The sequence below is a fragment of the Ovis canadensis genome, chromosome 2 (assembly GCF_042477335.2).
Source record: "Ovis canadensis isolate MfBH-ARS-UI-01 breed Bighorn chromosome 2, ARS-UI_OviCan_v2, whole genome shotgun sequence".
Classification (NCBI taxonomy): domain Eukaryota; kingdom Metazoa; phylum Chordata; class Mammalia; order Artiodactyla; family Bovidae; genus Ovis; species Ovis canadensis.
Window position 1 is genome coordinate 83,851,662 of NC_091246.1, and position 25,804 is coordinate 83,877,465.

Sequence of the window (25,804 nt, forward strand, 5' to 3'; positions counted from 1 at the left end):
GAAACTTTTCCATGATGTTGTAGATATCATTTCATTGTTTTATTTCTCTAAATAGTTTTATTGAAGGATAAATGAGATACAATAAACAAGATGTATTTAAAGTGTATGGTTGGACAGATTTTGACACATACATACATATATGTGTGGATGCAAATGTGCTAAGTCACTTCAGTTGTGTCTGACTCTGTGCAACCCCATGTCACACAGAGTCTACCAGACAGAGGAGTCTACCACACTCCTCTGTCCATGGGATTCTCCAGGCAAGAACACTGGAATGGGTTGCCATTCCCTCTTCCAAGGGATCTTCCTGACCTAGGGATCAAACTTGTGTCTCTTACATCTCCCGAACTGGCAGGCTGGATATGTAAAAATGCATGTACCTGTGAAACTATCTCTGCAATCAAAATAGTGAGCACATCCAGCCCCTGCTAAACATCCTTTGTGCCCCTTGGCAATCCTTTCCTCTGTTCTTTGCTGTCCTCCTCAGTCATTTTCAGATAACATCTCACTTAACTTTTTGTCAACCTAGATTATGTTGCATGCTCCAGAATTTTCTGTTAGTGGAGTGCACATACGCTATGTATGCTTTTGTTGTTAGGCATCTTTCACTCAGTATAAATATTTGAATAATTATCCATGTGGTAGAAAGTTCTTATTTGCTTTACTCCTGCATAGTATTTCATTATAGAGATACACTGTAATTTATTTATCCAGTCATTGATAATAGATGGTTGTTGACAATTCTGGCTGTTACAAATAAAGCTACTATGAACATTTATGTACAAGTCTTTCAATGGAGATATGCATTTTTGTCTCTTGGATAAATACCTAGGAGTGGATTGGTTGGATCATATACATTTTTTGAAGAAACCACCAAATTTCTTTCCAATGTTGTTGGGCTATATTTCCACCAGCAATGTATGAGAGCTCCAGTTCCTTCAACACATAGTACAGTCAGCCTCTTTAATTTTAGCGATTCTAGTAGAGATTAGTACTATCTTATTGTGACCTTAGTTTATAATTCCTTAATGACTAATTAATAGGAAAACATATTTTCATGTAATTTTCATCCATATATTCTCTTTGGTAAAGTATCTGTTCAAATATTCTACCTCTTTATTCTTATATCCTATATATTGGAGTTTTAAAAAACACAGTGTGCACACAAGTCTTTATCAGATATGTGCATAGTAAATATTTCCTCCGAGCCCATAGCCTATCTTTTTTTTAAAACAGTGTTTTGGGTAGGATGTATTTTCCTTTTATACGCATTGTTAGATTTTAATTGGCAAAACATTTTTTTGGAATTTTCCCATGTATATTCATGAGGGATATTGATCTGTAGTTTTCTTTTCTTATAATATTGTTGTATGGTTTGCTTGTCAGAGTAACAGTGGTCTTAGAGAAGGAGTAAGAAAATATTCTTCCCTCTGCGATTTTCTGACTTTTGTAGATTAGGAACTATTTCTTCCTTAAACATTTGTAGAATTCAATAGTAAAGCTATCTGAGCCTGGAATTTTCTTTGTAAGAAACTACAAATTCAGCTTCTGCAATAGTTTTAGAGTTTTCTCAAGTTACCTATGTTTTCTTGATTGAGGTTTGAGAGTTCCTCTCGTTCGTGGAATTTGACCGTGTAAGTTGTCTGTTGATACGAGTTGTTCGTGACAGTCCCTTATTTTCCTTTCAGTAGCTATAGAAGACGTAGTGCTGTCGCCTGATGTTACTTCTCATTCCTGATATTAGCCACCTGTGTCCTCTTCTCATCTTTTCCTCATCAGTCTGGTTAGAGATTCACCAACTTTATCAATATTCTCAGAAAAGCAGCTGTTGGTTTCACTGATTTTCCCCTACTGATTTTTGTTTTCTCTTTCACTGGCTTCTGTTCTGATATTTTTTATTGCCTTACTCATGTCTTCTATCTTCTTGAAGTGGAAGCTGAGGCTAATACTTTCTTCCTTCCTAATATAGGCATTTAGTGCTATAAAATTCCCCATAAGTACTGCTTTAATAGTATCCTACAAACTTTGATGTGTTTCCATTTTCATTCAGTTTACCATACTTTTTAATTTCCTCTTTGATTTCTTCTTTACTTCCTACATTAAAGAAGTCTATAATTTAGTTTCCAAACACTTAAGGGTTTTCCAGAGATATTTCTGTTATTGATTTCTCATTTAATTCCACTGTCGCCCGTGAACATACTTTGTATGACTTGAATTTTTTTAATTCATTTTTTTTTTATTGAAGGATAATTGCTTTACAGAATTTTGCTGTTGACTTGAATTTTTAAAAATTTATTGAGACTCATTTTATGTCCCAGAATATGGCCTGCCCTGGTATATGTTCCCTGAGAACTTGAAAAGAACGTATGTTCTGCTGTTTTGGGGTGGAGTGTTCGATAAATGTCTATGAGGTTAATTTGGTTAACAGTGTCCATACTTTTATAACCTTACTGATTTCCTGCCTACTTGTTCTATTGATCCTTGACAGAGGGGTATTAACGTTACTGACTATAATTAGAAATTGTGTCTATTCCTCCTTACAGTTCTCTCAGGTTTTGCTTCATGTTTTGTTTTTGTTTTTGTTTTAAATTTTTACTTTTACTTTACTTTACTTTACAATACTGTATTGGTTTTGCCATACATTGACATGAATCCACCACGGGTGTACATGCGTTCCCAAACATGAACCCCCCTCCCACCTCCCTCCCCATAACATCTCTCTGGGTCATCCCCGTGCACCAGCCCCAAGCATGCTGTATCCTGCATCGGACACAGACTGGCGATTCGTATGCAAGACAGCAAAAAAGACACAGATGTGTATAATGGACTTTTGGACTCAGAGGGAGAGGGAGAGGGTGGGATGATTTGGGAGAATGGCATTGTAACATATATACTTTCATGTAAGAATCGAATCGCTTCATGTATTTTTAAACTTAGTTATTAGACACATAAATATGTATTCTTGATTTATTGACTCCTTCAAATGGTAATGATAACATACTTTGCTCTAAAAGTTACTCTGATAACATAGCCACTCCAGCTTTCCTTTGACTAGTTTTAGGACAATGTATCTTTTTTTTCCCATTTTTCTTCTGTAGGGTAAGTTGGGATTGATTGCCTTTGGGAAGCAAAAATACAGATGGGAATAGAAGCCAAAGGTGAACTCATATACTTCATTGCTCAGAAAAAGTATTGCAGGTTACCATAAGGCCTTTAATGGAAGTGTCAGTTGATTTTTGTTCCTTTCTGTCTTAAGATAAACTAAATTTTATTGCCTACCAGAATATATAAGACCCATAAAAACTGCTCAAAACGAACAGTTATATGTGTAAGTTATGAGGACAGTATATTCATTTCCTGCACAATCCTGTTCTAAAGACATATAAAATTAATTTTAAGAAAATCAAGGCATTCTGGATATTACAGGTGTCCAGACACATGCCGCCATCAATAACCGCTCTCCCATGATTAATGGGGGGAAGAGGAGGAAGATCAATAAAGCAGCACTGTAAATTTAAAACTCTGTCAAATCAGCATTTTCTTTTCCTTAACCAACCGTATTAACCAATAAACAAAAACCTGAGAGAGACCTGGGGCAAAGACTGGAAAAAGTATCTTGGATGAATTGCATAAACATACAGCTAAAACATCAACCCATTTATAGTTTTCTAAAATACATTTTTATGCGGTGATTTTTAATAGCATTTTTTATTGAGATATACTTCCTATAACATACAATGCACCATTTTAAAGTGTGCATTTCAGTGGTTTTTAGCGTATTCATTGTGTTGTGCAACCATCGCCACTATCTAATACCAGAGCACTTCCATTCCCTCGGAAAGGAACCCTCTTCCCAGAAGCAGTCAGTTCCAATTTCCCCTTCCACTGATCCTCTGCCTAAACTGGACGTTTCATATAAAAGGAATCACTCAATACGTGGCCTTTTGTGTCCATCTTCTTTTACTTAAAATAATGTTTTTAGGTATATGGTGAACCTCATAATACTCACCATTGAAAGGTATTTTACTGGAATATAATAAACCATTTGCTCAGAGTGATAATAAACATATGGAATAATTAGAAGAGACCCAGCCTACAGTTTGGAAGACTGTAGCTCTCTGGTGCTGATTTCTTCTCACTTTAACTTCTGAGGATTTCGATCCTTTCTGCCGTATAATATTAGAGGAAATGACATCAAAGATCTCTCTTCCTTATTCCTGTTACTCCAGGAATCTCAAAGACACAGAGACACACACTGCTTGTCTCTTTGGAAAAAATAATTGTTACAAAATTAATTAGCTGGATTTGAAATCTTTCGCTCCTAACCTGATCTGGAGATAGGAAATTTGAAACAGCTGTTATTAATAACACCCTGACCTGATTATAAATTCAGGAAGTTCACACCAATTTCTTAATCAGTTGAGAAATAAAACAAAAGATGTTCTGGCTCTTTGCATCAGTGTGGCTTTCCCTCTGATTCTGAAAAGGGATAATGCAATCAATGACTTCCACTGTGACTTTCTCCCTGATATATATATATATATTTTTGAAAAAGCTCCATGCTTAAAAACAACTCTTAGAAATTTACATATACATACCATGCTTTTATACTTTAACTTTCTATCTCATCCACTACATATATCCAGTATCTACAACAGTATCAGGCACTTCACAGTCAATATTTGTTGAATGGATGGTGGATGGATGACTGGATGGATGGATAAATGGATGGAAACTGTAAAATGAAAGGCTGATCTAAATAGTAAGGATGAAAAAGACATGTTCAGCTTTTTTCCCCATTTCTTCTTAAATGGGTAAAATAAATATAAAATGTTAAACACTAAAGGAATACTAATTCAGAACTAGAAATAGCTTATTTTATTAATTTTTGTATAACACTAGGTACAGTACAATTAATATGCTGCTTTGTCATAGAAATTAATCAACACTAGTATATGGTTTAAATTATACAGAACCATAGTGTTAAATATGTGCATATTCTTTTTGTCTGTCTTAAAAATAAACCAAAAAAAAGTAAATAAATGACACCTGGTTCATTTTTATCACCCCTTGGAAGAAGATGGAATAATTGTCATATGTTTTTTGAGTTTATGTTTAGCAGATATATACTACACATATGTATATTTTGTTAAAGACCAACAGTCACAAGATCCTGAAAAGATACACATTATCGAGCTTGGTTAATGCCCTTGGATTATATGGGACTTTTCCTGAGTCAGTATTCAAGTCTAGAGAAAAGAGCTGGGTGGCATTCAAGTCCTTTCTGATGCTCTCTTTCTTAGCTACCAATCAACTCCCATCTCTTCCTACTCAATCCTCTCCACTCTCCCCTTATCTATGATCTCCCTTTCCCATTCTATCATTACTCCATTTCCCTCCTTCCCACTCCCACCATAACCTAAAGGATGACAATAACCAATAAAGGTGGAGAGAACCATGACGATCATTTACGACTACTTCCCCATCAGTCAAACCCAGTCATGAGAAGGAGATGAAGGTCATGCACCCACATATTGCTTAGTACCCACACTTGCTTGAATTTTTATTTGTATCTTCTTCCAATGAGTTGGATTTTACCACTTGATTAATGTTTTCATGACCAGGAATAATTTAAACATTCTTCTAGTATTTCTTTTAGTTGCTATAAGAATCAAAGCCTTCTCTCTTTGTGCTAACATTTGCAATTACATTTAATATCACTGACATGGCAGAAACGTATAATAAAACCTACCATGCTGATGAGGTTTACACACTTGCCATGGTTCTGGATTTCCAGTCAATACAGATCTAGGAATTCCTCATTCCTTGACCATTTACTTTCCATCTTAGGATACAATCCTTCAGGTAAACAACTCATTTCTTTATTCAGCATCCCGTCTTTCAACATTGCAGAGGCCCATGGATCAGAAGGGACATCAACTGATACAGAGAATGGGTTTACACCTCCTGATTCAACACCACAAACTGCTTGTGTCATATGGAAGACCTCTATATCAGAGCAATTCAGATTCTACTTGTGATATCTAAGCTAAGGAGTCTCCTGACTCCACACTGATGTTGGAATTTTAGTAAGAGGAAGAATGTCTAAATCTCATTCTAATCTGTCTTTGTAAATATTTCTAGTAACCAAAATCTTGATAAACAAGTACAAATAAAACAAGCTTGTTGTTTTTTATATCCAAAAAATGAGACTGAATTTCTTCAGTCACTTCTAGTTTCTCTCAAGGTATTATTATAATAAAATCTGCACCAAAACTTTGATCTGCTTGGTAGCTCTGTTTTGATTCTGAAATGACTCTGGTACTCATAATAGCAAGTTACATGGGACACAACCATATTTTTCAAGGATTATGAAAAGAGGAAAATTGTGAGTAAATGTTTCAGAAATAAATTTCTAATTTCCTGTAATTAAGTTTTAATTTCAGAAGGGAGTTCTTGTAAGGCTGCAACATGCTTTACTGCTACAAAAATGTTTCACTCAGCTGCCATTATAAATTAATAAGGTACCTTTTCATTAGAGGATCAGGTTAACATGGCAATTTTACACATATTAAATATTTAAGAGCTCAAAATTATACCAAAATCCTTTCTGAGAATATAGGCTTTCAAGGACGCTGTTTTTAGTACTATTTTTCTTTGTTCATCTGTGTAAGTTCATTGGGACACTTTTGAGGAAGCCATATTTTTCTTTCATATGTTAACCATCATCCATATATGATTTTTATTCCAAATGTCCTTGAGAAATGCTACTCAGTGCTACAAGCACGGATGAACAGAGGCTCATGTTCCTTCAAATGTCTCCTGAATCTGTAAAGCTGGGGAAACCCAATTATTCACTTTAGAATGGCACAACCATCTTACTAGAAAAGGAGCTCTGTCTCATGGGAAGTGATGGGTAGACTTCTGAAGGACAGGTAACCCCTGAATTCTTATCTGAACTACAGCTTTGCAGATGAACTTCCATCTGCCAGATTCTTCCATCTAAAGCCTTCCTTTTTCACCACAGAGAATTCTCCTTTTTATCCACAGCCTCTCAGCTTTCACATTTGAAAGGACTCCAAAGGGACAAAGCAACCCTTTGCAGTTCAACCTTGATTTAATGAACTGGCAGGGTAAGCCTCACTCAGATGGAAGCGGTGGAAGCACCTGCAATATAGATTTCAGAATGTATTCATTTGAAGTATTGGGGAAAAAAATCCAAGGACCATGAAATTACTGTTGACTGAAATGTGAAGTCTCCAGAATAATCAAATGTTGTACCACATAATACCTTGAGGATTTATTTCAAAACGTACTGCAAAAAATTTACCTTTTCCTCTAAGAAACATTCATTTATTAATCTTCTTGAAACTATTGCTTTTCTTTACTATATAGAATCCTTCAAACACTTTGAGAGAAGAAATGTACCACATCAGTCATGACACTCTGTTTTCTATTGAGTAATAAGCACAAATCCTGGAAATAAATAGATAAAAACATCCCAAGCAGATACTTGTAGGGCCAGTTAGAGTTTCCTGGAGCACACATAATTGTGAGATTTTCCCTTCCTACAGTCCTTTGTGTGCCATTTTCCTGGCTTTTGAACCAAAACACAGTCCTTGCCATGCCTTGAACGTTGAGGCGGCCCTCTCCTCCAGTTGGTGAAGGTCACAGGTTCACCGCCAATCCACTCCCAGTGGCCAGCACGCACTCGGTCATTCAAACCTGACATGAACCAAAGAAGGGTGCCAAATGATTTTTATTACATTTATAACTGGATGTCATATCAACCCACTGTTCTAAGCTCAGTAATCACATGCACTTGTGAGCCTACATTCTAAAGCATGGACTAGGACCTGGCAATCCTCTAAGACACCCTGAGACTATGAGGCTTTGGTGTAAGGCCAGGTGGGAATCAAAATCCTAGCTTCACCACCTGCTAGGTGAACATATCTGGGCAGGTTATTTAACCTCTCTGAGTTCTCCAAGCATTAGTTTTCTCATCTCAGAAATGTATATCTAAGTAGAACTAGCTCTATGTTGAGGATTAAATAAGATAATGCACATAAAGCTCACGACATAGAAGTGTTAATAAATGGCACTTATTATTCATACGTCCTACAGGCAGAGTATCTGTCATAGGGAAACAGATACATTCCTGTCTATTTATCTTCCTTGTGATTCTTGGGTATCATATTCGAAAGCAGCTTATTAAGTATTATTTTTAGTCTGGAGCTTAAGATTTTTTTAATCTGCTACAGTTCTAATAAAAAGCAGCTTTTCTCAATTTGCCTCTCTACTCCCACTGGCAATTTTTTTCTTTTTTAAATTACACTTCAATGTTACAAAGCTCTTAAAATTTTTCTTAAGGAAGCACTCCTGGGATGAATTGAGACAGTAGCACTTGATGTATATATACTGTGCTGTGTTCTGCGCTATGCTTAATTGCTCAGTCGTGTCCAACTCTTTGCGACCCTGTGGGACTGTAGCCTGCCAGGCTCCTCTGGCCATGGAATTCTCCAGGCCAGAGTACTGGAGTGGGTTGCCATGCCCTCCTCCAGGGGATCGTCACAACCCAGGGATCAAACCTGGGTCTCCTGCATTACAGGTAAATTCTTTACTACTGAGCTATTAGGGAAGCCCCCGTATATATACTCAGACCAATGCTCTGTGATGATCTACATGGGTGAAATGGGGGGCCCTCAAGAGGGAGGGGATGTACATGTACAGCTGATTCATGCTGTTGTACAGCAGAAACTAACACAACATTGTAAAGCAATTACACTCCAATTTAAAAATAATGAAAAAATTTTTCCCCTCCTCACTCTCTTTTAGAATAGAGATAAAAATAATAGAATAAAAAAAAAAGAATCCTGTGCAATAGGATTACCTGGCAGCTCACAAACCAAATTTGACTGTGAAAATGGTCTTTATTATGCAGCATATAACCTTCTCCCCATCGGTTCTCATTTGATATTTTGGGGTAGAGTAAAATGAAGTACTCTTGCTTGGGAATGACTTGTCTGCTTCTGGATTGTTTCTGTGAGTTACTGATCAGGTGATGCTACATCCCAAAACTTTGTGGGATTAGACACTTGACATCTGTCATTGTGGACATAGAGAAAATTTATCTTCTAGCCTTCACTTAATACTCTCAGATGACTTCAGAATTACACACTCACTGAGTATCACAGAGATTTTAAGAAGCCAAGTAGGTTTATTATTATTTCCTTAAATATAGTATCTTGAAGAGATGGTGAGAATATTTACTTTAGTACAACCTGAGAATTCTGTTTCTAAAGTGGCTTGAAAAGATTTGTGATTACTGTTAAAATTGTAGAAAATATTAAAACTTTAGAAAAAAAGGATAAAATTAGGATTAGCTATAATTCTTAACCAGAGATAAAAAATATTCCTAACTCTTTGGCTTATTTCTTTTTATGTCAATACATATTTACTTCATAGCAGATAGATGGGGAAACAGAGGAAACAGTGGCTGACTTTATTTTTCTGGGCTCCAAAATCACTGCAGATGGTGACTGCAGCCATGAAATTAAAAGACGCTTACTCCTTGGAAGGAAAGTTATGACCAACCTAGACAGCATATTAAAAAGCAGAAAGATTACTTTGCTAACAAAGGTCCGTCTAGTCAACGCTATGGTTTTTCCAGTGGTGATGTATGGAAATGAGAGTTGGACTATAAAGAAAGCTGAGCACCGAAGAATTGATGCTTTTGAACTGTGGTGTTGGAGAAGACTCTTGAGAGTCCCTTGGACTGCAAGGAGATCCAACCAGTCCATCCTAAAGGAGATTAGTCCTGGGTGTTCATTGGAAGGACTGATGTTGAGGCTGAAACTCCAGTACTTTGGCCACCAGATGCGAAGAGCTGACTCATTGGAAAAGACCCTGATTCTGGGAAAGATTGAGGGCAGGAGGAGAAGGGGATGACAGAGGATGAGATGGTTGGATGGCATCATCGACTCTGGATATGGGTTTGGGTGGACTCCGGGAGTTTGTAATGGACAGGGAGGCCTGGTGTATTGCGGTTCATGAGGTTGCAAAGAGTCAGACACAACTTAGCAACTGAACTGAACTGATAGGTATATATTATGTGTATATATAACACTTGTATATATACTTTTTTATTCTAAATTATTTCATGCTTCATATGGCTGTAGACTCTGTTTTTCATGTAGCACCTTGCCACAAATGCAGTACATTACATATTTTATATATAATATGCATCCATTATTGAATGAATCTATAAACATAAGGCATTGTTATATCTTTAATATTCTTTCATATGGTTATATTATAATTTATTAAACCATTCCCTATTTACAACTATTTTAAATTTTTTGCCTTTAGAAATAACATTTATGAGTTTTAAAAGATAGACTGTCCAACCATCTAACCATTGCATATTATTGTAGACCACAATTATTTGACCGATGGAAGGGAGACCTTCTCTTTGCGGTCTTGCCTTCCTCCTCAGGGTAACACAGATACTTGCCTATCCAAAACGGCTTTCTTCCACTGATGTCCCAAAGCCATCGCATGTGCTGCCTGGAGATGACAGTTACAAGGCTGCCTTGGTGACTACGTGCAAACAGAAGAATTAGAGCGTCAGTGACAGGGAGCTCAGCATCTCTGCTGATATGAGATGCATAATGGAAATCAAAGCTAGTCTAAACTAGAAAACTGGTATATATGTAGAAAGAACTTTCCAAGATTTTAACACTCCATTTTTTTTTTATTTTTTTACTTTACAATACTGTATTGGTTTTGCCATACATTGACATGAATCCACCACAGGTGTACATGAGTTCCCAACCCTGAACCCCCCTCCCACCACCCTTCCCATATCATCTCTCTGGGTCATCCCAGTGCACCAGCCCCAAGCATCCTGTATCGAACCTAGACTAGCAATTCGTTTCTTACATGATAGTATACATGTTTCAATGCCATTCTCCCAAATCATCCCACCCTCTCCCTCTCCCACAGAGTCCTCCATTTTTTTTATATTAATGAGTATCTGTGGGGGAGGGGGTGCTTTCACCCATGCTAAATCACAGGGTGGGGTAGGTAACAGCAAAGAAGTGATAATGTATTATAATATCTGGGCTTTAAAGCACAAATTCTTTTCAGAAAATCAGCAGCTGTTTATTTATATAGATTAATTACTTAATGTTAAAAAATGACCCCTCTCATGGGAAGTTTATCTCTAAAGTGCATGAATTTGGCAATTAACCTGGTTAATTTGATTAGTAAAGTAACCCAAACTACCAGACAAAATTACTGGAAGCCAACATTTTGAGCTTGATGTGTTTAGTCAAATGCCCAAATATATGTGACTCTTTTTCATCCTACTCAGGGAAAGGAGTTCAGCCTCACTGTCAAACCTTTGTATGTTATGAGGAAATTAAAGCACCTGTTCTTACAAATATATATAAACATTTTCTCCAAAATATAATTGCATTTTTTATATGTTTAAAGTTTACAGCACAGTGCCTTGACTTACATAAACTGTGAAATTTGATTACCACAGTAAGTTTAGTTAGTACCCATTTCATATAGTTACCAAAAAAAAGAAAAAATGTTTTTTCCTTATGATGAGAATTCTTAGAATTTACTCTTCACACCTTTCACATCTACCACACAATAATCATGTTACACATTACAGCCACATTCTCTACCTTATAACTGGCAGTTTATATCTTTTGATTACCTTCATCCAACTCTCCCACCCCAAATTCCTCCCTTCTTATAACCACAAATTTGATTCACCTGTTGATAGACGCTTACATTGTTTCCACGTCTTCACTTTTTAAAAAAGAATGCTGTTATAAACATAGGGTGCAGATACCTTTTCAACATAGTACTGTCATTTCCTTTAGACATATTCCCAGAAGCGGAATTGCTGGATCATATCGTAATTCTATTTTTAACTTTTGAGGGGCCTCAATACTCTTCCATGGTGGCTGTACCATTTTACAATCCTACCAACAGCGCATAAGGGTTTCCTTCTCTCCACATCCTTGCCAGCATTTGTTATATCTTGTCTTTTTCGTGACAGACATTAACAGGCGTAAGAATTCTTTATGAGTTATTTTTGCAGCTAGCTAAGTTATTCCTATAAGCAATATCTGATCCCAATTCCCAACAGTGTTCATTTAAAACTCTTTAAAATACTCCAAGTAAAAAGCCAATAGATAATTTTTTTTCTTTTCTTCTTTTTCTGATACAGAAAGTTTCAACAGCAAAAAAGGGGCGAAAATCACCACGCTCTTCATGCCTACTTAATATCTATTGATGTTTTAAAAATCAAGAAACATAATTAGTAATACATACTTGTCACAAGTTTATGTTGCTGAACTGAATTTTTTTTTTCATTTTACCTACAACTATCCAAGCTTTAGATTCATTTCTCTGCTTTTCCAGATCATGTATGGTGAACATAATCTAATCTATCTCTTAATGATATTTTTCCTACTAATACAGTACTTTGGTGTGATATAATGCAGTGATGACTCCTAGGCCTTCTGAGATATGCAGGCACTTTTCTATTTCTCTGAATGTCCTCACGGTGCCAGATTCAGGTCATGTGACTTGGTTCTGACATTTCTATTTACTCTCAGCTTCTGTCTGACAGTTACAACAGACATGATAGCCAATTCTCTTCCCTCTCCCTCATACCCAAAATGGCAGTTCTGATGTGCTAAGGGTTTAAAACACAGAATATGAAATGTGTATTAAAAATAGCCCAAGGGAGGGTTTGAGGGGCTGTTTCAATTAATGTGACATATTAGAGTGTGGGAGACCTGGGTTCCACTTCCTGCTCCATCCCCAATTTCCTTATGGATGTAACTTCAGCCTCAGAGTCTTTATCAGGAAGGAATAGATTTTATTCAAGGATATTTAACACCTCCTTCTGCTTTAAGATCCTTGAAACTATCTTTAAAATAAGACTTTGCAAAACCCACTTTAGCTGCTCCAGTATAAGTTTGATTTCTTTATTGATGCTCTGAGAAGAGCAAGAGCAAGAGGAAAAAACAGCTGTGTTTAGAGTAGGTAAAATGTTAGGCCACAGTTATTTACAAAAATAAATATTTAGGCATTTTCATTTTATAAAAATGCCTATCATTTCCTTTTATTCCCATATACAAATAAAAGAGAGAAAATTAACCATATAGATACAAATATACTATAGAGATATATAAATAAAATATAGAGAAACATACAAATAAAAATCTTTTGACATCTCTGAAATCTGAAGACATTCAAAGTGTAGAATTAAAAACATAACCCTGAATTTTTCCAGTTATAGAAATAAACATCTACTTCATTAGAACTTTTTGATTAAATATAAATATATTTTAGACTAACTCTTTAAGGATAGGTCAGCAGGGGTTCCAGACACTCCTGTGGGAAAACAAAATGGTTTCAGAGATAATGATCTATAAGAATAGAATTACCAAATGTACAGTGACTGCCTAAGGAAATGAGCAGATGAGATTATGATATGTAAATTCAAGAAATACCTAATCTCGGAGTCTGGTTCCTCTGGGCTAAAAAAATAATAAAACACCAATGGGGAGGAAAGGAGAAAGGAGATAAAGACTGAGTTGAGTTAGCAATCTGATTAGGGGCAAAGGATAAAGTAAAATTTGCTGTGCTTCTTAAAATATGCGTGCTGTAAATGACCATTTGTAAAAGACCATCAGGTAGCAAGGGAGCCTGAGGAAATATAAATCAGAATTGAAAAATGGTCCCTGAGATCTAAAAAACACACTAGATGTGTATTAATTCTAATTATAGACTCTAAAACCATCTCCTAAAAAGTATTCATGAGAAAGTAAATAGCCAAGTTATAAAATGTTGCAACTATTAATTTTACATCATAGAAACAATTGATAATTCCCAGGGGAATATTCATTGGTCAAGGTAAAGAGGTAAGAGAAGAAGAGGAGCAAATGAACCTGAAAAGTAATGGGTGAAGGGAAGCAGAGGCCCATAGAATGAATGGCAACATGTTGAATGATAGAGGAAGTCTTGGGGTTCAGAGGAAAATTATACTAAGGGGGTGGCCTTGCCATTCAAAAATGTTCCTTTTAAAGTGACTGATCTTAAAGACCAAGAAGACCAAATCTTCAAAGATTTGGTCAAAATCAATACAGTATTATAAAGTAAAATAAAGTAAAAATAAAAATTAAAAAAACAAAAAGACCAAATCATTTAGTTTGTTTTTAATCTGCTGCTAGATATTTTCTGAAATGCCTCTATTTTTAACTGTTCTTGGGATAATCATTCTTCTTGTCCTTTTGAAATAAAATGCATATTGAAGTATCATAAAAAAGTCATCAGGTCAAATATTTATACCCATTCTTCACTTAAAATTAGAAAATTTGAAGCATTTTTATGATATTTTAAAAATCTCATAGCAAATGTTTTTTCTTTACCTCTTATACACCTTGGAATACCATCAGAAATGGTATTTGATAGACACCTTAATTTCTGAAGCAGTATGGTACATACATAACATACACTTCAAAATAGTTTATATTACTGATAGATAGATAATGAGTCACTTTCTAAAATATGATGGAAAATCTCCAGTTGCCCCCTAAAAACTTTCTCTTGTTCTGAAATTTTTTTCAGTTTTACATCTAAAAAAAGGTCTCAGTACAATAGTCTAAAGCAATTCCCTGAAACCAGTTTACAAAATTAATTTCACAAAGATATGAAAAAATTAATTCTGAAACTGCTTATTACATAATGTTTGATTTGCTGTAAATGGTCATCAATCCCGTTAAATTAATATGGGAGACAGAAAATTTCCATCACTCTTATACTAGATTTTATAATAGTTTACTGATATACCTATGTATGTATTTCTTGATATCATTATTCTGAGATTATAATCTTCCAGATTTTTGGTGTCAAAAAACATTTGTTATGAAACCATGGCAATTTAAGGTAATCTTATTGATGTCATAATTTTGCCAACCCTGCATTAGTCTCCTAATATATTTTTTATTTTATTGATCCATCTAATTGCCCAATCTGTTATATTTCTGTACACTAACAACAAAATATCAGAAAGAGAATTTGAGGCAATAATCTCATTTACTATTGCATCAGAAAGAATAAAATACCTAGGGATACCTAATGAAGCAAAAGACCTGTACTTAGAAAACTATAAGATGTTGAAAGAAACTGAAGATGACAAACAGGTAGAAAGATATACTGCATTCTTAGGTAGGAAGAATCAATATTGTTAAAATGACCATACTATCCAAGGCAATCTACAGATTCAGTACAACCTCTAAAAAATTACCAGTGGCATCTTTCATAGAACTGGAACCAAAAAAATTTAAATATGTATGGAGACACAAAAGACTCCATGTAGCCAAAACAATCCTAAGAAAGAAGAATGGAGTTTGAGGAATGATACACCCTAACTTCAGACTACAGAAGCTACAGAAATCAGCAGAATATGGTACTGGCACAAAAACAGATACATAGATCAATACAACAGGATAGAATACCCAGAAATAAACCCACACACTTATGGTCAATTACTCTATGACAAATTAGACAAGAATATACAATGGAGAAAAGATAGTCTCTTCAATAAGTGGTGCTGGGAAAACAGAAAGCTACATGTAAAAGAATGAAAATAGAACATTCTCAATATCATATACAAAAATAAACTCAAAATGGATTAAAGATCTAAAATTTAAGAAGAGATGCTATTAAAATCATGGAAGAAAACATAAGCAGAACACTCTTTGAAATAAATCTCAGCACTATTTTTTTATCTGTCTCCTAGAGTAACAGAAACAAAAGCAAAAATAAATAAATGGGACCTAGTTAAATTTAAAAGCCTTTGCACAGCAAGGTGAAGTCACTCAGTCGTGTCCGACTCTTTGCAACCCCATGGACTGTAACCTACTAAGCTTCTCCGTCCATGGGATTCTCCAGGCAAGAATACTGGAGTGGATTGCCATTTCCTTCTCTAGGGGATCTTCCTGACCCAGGGATCGAACCCCGGTCTCCTGCATTGAAGGCAGATGCTTTAACCTCTGAGCCACCAGGGAAGATCAAAGGGCCAAGCCTGGGATTCGAACTCCTGACCTACGGAGCCAGATTGCCTGTCCACCTGCCCGTCTGCCTAACTGCTATGCCACCGAGGCTCATTAGGAAACCATAAACAAAATGAAAAGACAACCTACAGAATGGGAGAAAATATTTGCAAACAATGCTACTGACAGTGGATTAATTTCCAAAATATATAAACAGCTTATATTGCTCAATATCAAAAACAAACAACCCAATCAAAAATGAACAGAAGACCTAAAAAGACATTTCTCCAAAGAAGACACACAAATAGCCAACAAGCACATGGAAAGGTGCTCAGTGTTGCTATGTGAAATGTGACTCCATGAGGTATCACCTCACATGGGTTAGAACGACCAACATCAAAAAGCTTATATTTAATAAATGCCGCAGAGGGTGGGGAGAAAAAGGAACCCCCTTATACTGTTAGTGGGAATGCAAATTGGGCGCAGCCACTATGGGGAACAGTGCAGAGGCTCGTCAAAAATTTAAAACTAGAGTTACCATATGACCCAGCAATCCCACTCCTGGGCGTGTCTGGAAAAGAAGGAAACTCTAAACTGAAAAGATTCATACACCCCAATGTTCACAGTGGCACTATTTACAAAAACAAAGACATGGAAGCAACCTAAATGTATATCAGCTGATGAACGGATAAAGAAGATAAAGAAGACATACACACAATAGAATATTACTCAGCCATAAAGAGGAATGAAATAATGCCAATTGTAGCAACATGGACGGACCTAGAGATTATCATACTAAGTGAAGTAAGTCAAGCAAAGACACTTATATATGGAATCTAAAAAATAATACACATGAACTTCTTTATAAATCAGAAATAGAGTCACAGACACAGAAAACAAACTCATGGTTTTCAAAGTAGCAAAGGAAGAGGGATAAATCAGCAATTATGGAGTAGCATTAGTATTTATTAAAACCATAATAAAACATCACCTTACAGCCACTAGAATGGCTAAAATCACTGAGACTGACTATGTTGTAAGTGGATAAATTTTGTCAATATTTGACCACAAGTCATCTTTCATTGAGTGTTCTGTTAGCTAATCACACTTTGTCCAACCTGTCTGGTCTCATAACCATGAGCACCTCTTATATTGTTACAGGCCTGCTGCTATGAGATCTTTCATTGCTATATATTTCCAAATCAGTGGGCTGGGATTCCTGTTTAATTAATAAATGATAGACTCTGCCATGCTGCTGACACAGAGAATCTGCTTTCTTCAAAAGTTTGAGATGGAGAGGCTAAAAAATAAACCTGTGACATCGGCACAGTTTATCATAAAAGACAGATCATTAAGGTCAGCCCAAATCTGTTCTGAACTACAGAACTCCCTCCAAGCTCCTAAAACAAAGCCAGGTAGATGTTAGACACTCAACACTTGAATGAATGAAGAAACACTAGAGTTCCATGAGAAAACAGAAATATTAACAAAGAAGCATCAGCCAAATGAGAAATGGGGTTTCTTACTGTTCTCTGCAAGCTTGGGCAGCTGTAGTCCATGTTCCTTTCTGCTCTGTGATCAAGGAGTGGCAGTAGCCTGAATGACGGTGCCACCCAGCGGGGCAGGATTTATCTTCCACCTCCTGAAAAATAGTTGTCCATGCTCACATCATAATGGTCTTTACAACCTAGAGTCTATTCTCAACATAGAGAATCCTGTGAGTCCTCTAATGAAAATAATTTTGTCGCTAGCAAGGAGGTCAGCCCTAATCCCCATTCTCCACTTTGAGAAATGCAATGGCTTCTTATGGGACATGTTGGTAAAGTCAGCCATGTTTTAGTTTTACATGTTTAACATTATAATAATTGAATAAAATAAGTAAGTCTCTTTTTAAATTGTAGTACTTAACTACTGTGTTTTGTGATTTTTAAAGCATCACCTGGCCATCTTTTCCTCTTCCGCCTCAAAGCATAGCAGAGCAGGCAGAAGAAACACCAGTGGACAGGGCGCCTCCTCTCCCTCTCCCGGGTTATGATGGGACTTGGCTACAAGTAAAGAGATGTGACTGCTCGGCCTGTGTCCCACCTTGGTGTGGGGGCTCCAGGATCTCCAGGCAATTCCATCACACTTGTACAGTTTTTGGAGGCTTTCTTCAAAGTGGAAGAGTCCCTTTAATTCCAGCGTGCAGTTCTTTGGGAATGAGGGCAACAGGTCCTATGGGAAGGAAAGGTAATTTAGATCTGACACCCTGTAAGTTGATCACACTGTTACCTCTTTTAGGCCGTCATTTGCTGAATAGTGTTTGAACTGAGTAAACTGTCCCCAAACTTGAAGGCTGTTTTCCGGCCCAGGAAACAGCTTGTTGTAAGGTGAGTAGGAAGTGAAGAGATTTTCATACCTGTCTGGGGAAGTGTGAGCCGGTTGTGGATTCCTCCTTATCGGCTTGAGGCAGTTCTGCCACTTTGGTTGTCTTTTGGGGCTCACTAATAATGGATATGTTGGCCTTCCTTCTGCGAGCTGGGGAGCTGTCACCTTCCAGTTTCAGGGAAATCATCCCATGATACTTGAGGAAATCAGCAAACAACAATCAAGACAAAACAAACGACAAGACAGCAAACAAAAGCATTTGTTGTAAAAACAGGCAATCCAAAACCTGGATCAAAATAAAGAGATAAAAGGATTTTTTCCTGCCCACCCAAGCCTCCACACAAAATTCAAACAGGATTTTAAGGAAAATATATAAATATAAAAGTTATGAAAGGTAGTTTCACTACATATTTTGCATCCATAAATACAAAAAATTTAGGAATTCTCTCAGACTCAGACAGAGGAGCCTGGCAGGCCCGGGGGTTGCCAAGAATTGGACATGACTGAGTGACTGAGAACACACATTGCTTACATACTATATATGCTTACGTTATAGATGATGTCTGTTCTATTTCTATAAACAGAGGATGGAGGAACCTGAAATCAAGAGAAGAAATAAATAGGGACAAAATTGGCTTGAATAATAATTAGTAATAGGGCAAAACCCTTCCAATAAGATTTTTTAGTAACTAAAAGTTTCTAAACATATTTTTAAAAGATTTTCCAGGCCCAAATAATTGGAATTTTTAAAAGTCACTGGACTAATCACAGCTTATCAGTGTCAATTCATCTATTCTTCGTCCCAGTTAGAAAAGACATCCTTATTTTTTTGGTACATCTATAGTGCACAGAGGTCCAAGAAACACACACACACACACACATACACACTTACTCATGAGTGTATGCCCGGTGAGAATGCTATGCTAGTAAGTTCAAAGCCATGGTTTCCACACCCAAATAATCTCATTCTTTTTCAGGACCACGAGTCATTCCCTATGTGTGTTGATCACAACAGGAACCAAAGCAGAAATCATATGGATGAGTCAGAATATCTATCACTTTAGTCGGTACAATTAATGAACTATGCTGATGTTTGTATGTAAAGGCCACTTCACAATGGTCCAAGGAACCATGAGAATCTCTATGGCCCCCATTCACTGTGAGAACCAAAACAGCTTCCTCAGCATTTGAGATTGCTTATTAAGATCCTTTGATCCCTTTCATTTGCACTCCACACATCAAAACCCAGGAGGTCCCCATCCTTACTGTTTTGCCGTCGCCTCGGGTCCTAAGCTTCACTGGAGAAAGATCTTCAGAACCAAAGTCCTGCAGGGCGTCACCCCTGGTGACTGCTAGCTGCTCGGAAGCTGGAAGGGGTCTTCTTTCCAGATGAAAGACACCAGAAGTGGTGGGTGAGGAAGCCCCTGGGGAGAGCAGGTGCCAAACGCCCTTCTCCCTTGCACTGGGCATGTTTGGACTGAAGGCATATGAAGGATGGCACTGCCCTGGTGGCACACAAAATGGCAGGTCAGTTCATTTCACACAAACAGGTAAGTGATCACATCGACGAAGCTTGTCACTAAATTCAGATGGATGGTTTTCCCGCCAGATGTTGTCTTGCTGCCATTTGCCAGAAATCCCTTTACTCGTCATCAGTTTCCATACAGGAAAGCTATGCCCTTTTGCACGTCTACAGGGTGATTATGAGTCATGAAATGGATTTCACAAACCACAGATGAAAATCATTGTGGTGATTTTATAATCATCCCATCTACTTGGGAAATAGACTGCCTTCATTTCACATCGACAGAACGCCTCCATATTATTGGGTTTATTCCCTGATCAAGTGTCATTCCACACACACTTTTACTTGTTCACCCTCTCCACCGTCTCCATAGGTAGAAACTGGAATTGTTGGAAGATGTTAGTGAAATCAGGTACCAGTTATTCAGATGAGCATTCAGCTGTTAGAGCAAAGATTCAGTCCATCTTAATGGCTCTCCTTTGATTAGAAATATTGCCAACTAGTACGAAAAAAGTCTAAACCCAGAGGCACATTTGGATAGCTTCTTCATGCGTCAAGTGTGTACTTCATCTGTTTATGTACTTAATGTGACCAGAAAAGTCTACTGGAAAAAAAAAAAAAAAAGAATTTGGTGAGGCAAGGTGGTGCAAAGAGATGTGGAAATCTGAGTACGGTAAAGGAAAGAGGAAAGTGCCTATATTTACCATAGAATGAGAAAGAGAAGTGGAGATAATTAAGCGAAGAAAAATATATGGCCCATAGGGAATGACAGGTGTAAAAATTGGAGTGTAAGACTAAGCATGTAACTGGACACTTGTCAAACGCTAAAAAGACGAATAAGTAGAGGGTATTTGGCAGGAAAAAGTCAGCGTACCAAGGACTTTGGCTGATCTTTATTTAGTTCACAGGTTGTTCTTTAGCATATACCATCCAGGACCTGTTTGGCTCTGCAACCCAAGGTTATTCATTAATATTCTCCAGCTGCTCCTGAATCCCCACGCCAGCTGCACCTTTCACATCTATTTTCCTCCCATTCCTTCCTCCCTCAGAATTTTCATGGTCACACTACAGCGAGGGCTCAGATTTTAGGCATTAAGAGCTCTCTTCCACAGAGGAAGATAATTACAGCCCTACAAACTCGGGGCAGGGAAATAATTGTCGATAGGTTCTCACCAACATTGTTTCCCCCTTGGTGAGAACAACAAACGGGTAGGGAAAAAAAAACAATGAGGCACTGACTTGTTGCTTTTCTCAAACGATCGTTCTTAGCAGGAGGAAAGCCACATGAAGCAGAAAGCAGAATAAAGGGCCTACATCATGACTGAGGTTGCTTTCTTGACAAGAAATTAAGCATTTTGATTTGAAAGCGTTATCCAGCACACTGGCTGTTGAAAGTAAGCAGCTACAGTGCCAAGACTGCTCGTGATTTCAAGATGAGGATCAAAAGAATACCTCCTTTTGAGTCCAAAATTTTCACTGCAGTTTTTGTCTTTGTGCCAAGAACCGCATTCACAGGGGAGTTCAGAATTACTTCAAAGACCTCATCATCTTCCTCTAATCCGTCATAGGTAATTGCTATATTCCACATCTTAGTTGACATTCCTACAAGAAGTAAACATTTTAATTACTCTTTAATTGCTATTTCAATCAACTAGGTGTCAGCGAAATATATTAATTAACACGTCTGCAGCCAGACTGCAGTAGCCTGAGTGAGCCATTGTACTGCAACCAACTTGCTGAAGTCCTGCTGTTCTCCCAAATAATATTAAAAGACCACATTTGTTCCTGGACAATGATGATTCCGTTTAAATGCAAACACTGTAACAAAAAAAAGCAAGCTGCATTAGGGAAGGGATGAACAAAAAATGGTGAGCTGTTGAGACCCCAAGACTTTTTTTTTTCTGAGAATTTTTTCCTGACCTGCCCCTTCTCATCTTAAGAATAAACAACTACTGCAATCTTAAAATCTTAATAGTTTGAAAAATCTTAAGATGTTGATGCAGTCAGAAGTGATTATTGGATGGTACTCCACGCTATTCATGGAGCCCTTGAAATGATTGATTTCTAACGACAGCTGCTTCCATCGGCTGCCCTACTCCCTGAGATACTTGTAGCCCACAAATGCTTTTTCTGATGATGTAATACCCCAGAGTTTGATATCCTCCTGTGGAGAATTTATAGGCTGAGGGGTTCTAGAAATAGATGGAGCCAATTTTTTTTTTTTTTTTCTCTCTCTTTCTGTCTGCCTCTGTTCAGGCAGTTACAATCAAGCTTGGATCACAGTAACTTTACGAACTTAATACAAAACAGTTCTGATGTTACAAATGTATCTCCAGCCATCCTGTCACCACTCAGATGGGATGCAAAGCAACCCCGGAAACACAAAATTAATGTTGGAAGAAACTTCAGAGATTGTCGAATCCTGACCATTTTCCACGACATGTATAGCAGGACATCTGCCCCAAGGGTTTATTTAGAAGAAAAAGAGTTGGCAGGAAGAAAAGAAAGTATTGTTTAGTGGAAAAAGAAGGCTCAGTTTTAAGAGGGAAAAATAAACTTATGGTGTAAGATTCAAGAACTAGGTTTTGAAACTTTATTCTGGGTCATTTACTCATCAGCTATTCAAGTGCTTGTATTTCTATGTGCTAAGTCTTTCAGTTGTGTCCGACTCTTTGCGAACCCCTGGACTGTATGTAGCCCACCAGGCTCCTCTGTCCATGGGATTCTCCAGGCAAGAATACTGGAGTGGGTTGTCATGCCCTCCTCCAGGGGATCTTCCTGACCCGAGGATCAAACCAGCATCTCCTGCATTGACAGGCAGATTCTTTACCACTCCCATGAACTCATCTACATAAATAGTTAAACATGTTTTTTTCTAGCCTTCTCATCTAAAAATCTGAATTCTTTTCTCATTGTTCTCATCTGCCAACAGATACAGAACAGACAGTAAATACTACACGTATGTGGGCTCCAGAGTTGGAAGGACCAGGAGGGCTGAATGGGAAAAGAACATGAGCAAAACAGAGGCCTTAATCAGGAGGGCTGAGCAGAATAGCTAGCTGCAGTAGAGGGGTCTTGCCAGGGAAGAGAGGTGGTAAGGCAGCACTGACATCTTGTAGCCCGACTGCAGACAGCCCTGGACCCTCGGTGGTCAGATTCAGACTTTAAACCACAGGCAGCAAGGAAGGCTCTTGAAAACGGGTGTCTTAGAAAACTGAAACTGAAAAGTGTTATGTGGGAAGATTCAGGGGTCCAGGCAGGCAAGCAAAGAAGCTAGAAGTTGAGAGTCCACATAGGTAGCTGTCGTAATCAACTGGCATGAAAAGAGACTTAACAATGAAGAAAGCATATGAATACTAGGGCTTTTAATAATTAGAGAGCTCTTTTGACTCTCAAAGCCCATAAAGTTAAGCAGTGGTCAAACAAAAATCCAATACAAAAAATTTTTTTTCCAAGTTTCAACCATTTGCCCTCTTATTTTAAGAATTTTTTTTTAAATTATAGTACCCCCATCCTCCCACTTTTAAAGAAAACCCCTTAAAGTTTTTTAAAACCTTATGGAGTAGAACCATACAATTAGAGAAAGTCTATTCTAAGTTTCATTGAAGTACTTTTGATTTGTTTGCCTGCATTTCAACTCTGTTTCTATGTCTACCAGGTGTGCACATAGGACCTACTTTTTTTGGTTAATGAGGTTAGAAATAAGAATTTTCTTAGTCTTTCTTTTTCCTTCCTCTCCCACCTTCAAGGTGCAAAGTATTTGTGAAAGCACAGTGACTATAAACAATTTCAGAAGGCTTGAACTGGCCCCCTGTTCCCATAAACAAAAGGTGCTGAAGAGGAAAAAGAAGTGTCAGGTTATGCAGACAGAGCCCACTTTACAGAGTGAGTTAATTCCTGGATATTTTCCTGCAAAACAGATTTCACTATTGAAAGACATTTTCTCAATTTTTTTTTTTTTTTTTTTGCAAATGCCACATGAGAGAGCTCTTCCTTTGGAAAACATTTTGACTCTTAGGCACAGTGAAGTCTCAATTAAGAATGCAGCAAAGCCTTCAAGAACACCTATTTTAAAGGAAAACAATCATTTTCTTAAGAATATTTGCACTTTGACTCAAGATTAGACACAATCACAGGATGCCAAGTAGTCAGGGTTTGTTTTCGATTTGGTGCAAAACTGCAAGGCAAGTATAGATCACTAGAGCTTTAAAAAGTCCCTCAGTTTCTCTTCAGCTTCCTCCAAGAGCTCTCCAACCTTAAAATATTCACTCTGATTTCTCAGTCTCTGTTTCTTCCCCAAGCATGGAAGCTGCTGCTTTTAAAGAAATAAACAGATTACTTTGGGTAAAAGGGGTGGGAATGGGGATGAAGACATCAGATCTGAAAGAGGTAAGGATTAACAACGTGGGAATAAGTAAGTATTTGCAGGATCAGTGGACAGGGGGAAATGTAACATTTTCTAAAGGAAGATAACAGTTTATGAAAGTTTCTGGCTAATGAGCTCCAAAACAATGGGCAGCCAAGTGCTGTTTCTTTTTCATTTATAAACTATGTTTACTTATTTTCTTCAAATGTTTAAATAATCTCTAACCTCTTAACTATTTAGAGCCTCCAGAGGTCTTTAGTATCTAACTCAAAACAGCATGCAAACTCTTCCAGAAAAATGGGTACTTCTCTCACCCAGAGGAACCTGCAAGGGGACTGCTCAAAATCTACCCAAAGCCCAAATCACTCCTGATCTTGTCACAAACAGACCGCGAGTAATAAAGATGGCATACAACAAAGACTCCTGCCTCTCAAAAAGTGGAAAGACCGAACCTGCCTTAATCTGACGTGCATACAAGTCACCGTGCAAATGCCCTGTGCAAGTCCTTTGGCCTTGAGGTTTATCAGAACCAGTATCTGTGGCAACTCAAGGGTAAACTTCAATACATAATAGGAATAGTTCTTCTCACCAAGGGCGGTCAGGTTGAGGAAAACACTGAGGCAAATCAGAAACTTAAGCATCATAGGAAGGAGGCCAATAACAACACTGGTGGTGGTGTTCAGTCGCCCAGTCGTGTCTGACCTTTTGCGACCTCATGGACTGCAGCATGCCAGGCCTCCCTGTCCCTCACCTTCTCCCGGAGTTTGCCCAAGTTCATGTCCATTATATCAGTGATGCCATCCAGCCATCTCATCCTCTGACACCTTTTTCTCCTGCCCTCAATCCTTCCTAGCTTCAGAGATTGTTGCATATGAAATGTGAGTCTCTTTTTTTATAGGCTGTGTCACTCAGCAATCGCTACATTGGAGTCCTAAACTTATTTGGAAATAAGGGCATTACAGATGCAATTCACATGAAGTCATACTAGAGTGGAGTGGACTCCTAATCTATTATGACTAGTGTGGTTATAAAAAGCGGGATTCTGGACACGGACACACATAAGAACGCCCGACTGAGACAAAGGCAGAGACTGGGTGAGACAGCAGACGCCAAGGAAGCCCAGGGATCCCAGCAGAGCATCAGATCACGGAAACGAGGATGGAGCAGACTCCCTCTCAGCCCTCAGAAGGAATCAACCCTGCCCACATCACAATCTTGAATTCCTAGACTTCAGAATGGTAAAGAGACAAATTCCTGTTTTTAAGCTACCAGGTTTGTGATACTTTGTCAGGACAGCCCCAGCAAGCGAATACAGTCACCAAACATCATACAACTTGCAGCCATGTCTGACTCTTTGTGACCCCATGGATTGTAGCCTGCCAGGCTCCTCCGTCCATGGAATTTTCCAGGCAAGAATACTGGAGAGGGTGGCCATACCCTTCTCCAGGGAAACTTCCCAAC

At 37.7% G+C, this 25,804-nt stretch overlaps 1 protein-coding gene across 6 annotated transcripts in view; it reads right to left on the reverse strand.

Annotated features, from left to right (window-relative positions):
* Positions 1–4,859: 4,859 nt before the first annotated feature.
* The window catches only part of FREM1 (FRAS1 related extracellular matrix 1), a 179,727-nt gene continuing 158,782 nt past the window's right edge, over positions 4,860–25,804 (reverse strand). For 2 of the 6 annotated variants that reach the window (XM_069576602.1, XM_069576605.1), the window contains 8 exons: positions 21,430–21,579; positions 19,719–19,957; positions 19,002–19,049; positions 18,484–18,648; positions 18,171–18,299; positions 17,612–17,727; positions 10,514–10,599; positions 4,860–7,725 (listed from right to left, as the gene is read on the reverse strand). In XM_069576602.1, coding sequence (XP_069432703.1) covers positions 7,526–7,725; positions 10,514–10,599; positions 17,612–17,727; positions 18,171–18,299; positions 18,484–18,648; positions 19,002–19,049; positions 19,719–19,957; positions 21,430–21,579 — 1,133 coding nt within the window. In that variant the 3' untranslated portion in view covers positions 4,860–7,525. Of the gene's footprint in view, positions 7,726–10,513; positions 10,600–17,611; positions 17,728–18,024; positions 18,300–18,483; positions 18,649–19,001; positions 19,050–19,718; positions 20,582–21,429; positions 21,580–25,804 lie in introns of those variants that run through there. The other 4 variants (XR_011254372.1, XR_011254374.1, XR_011254373.1 and 1 more) reach the window with 4 other exon arrangements.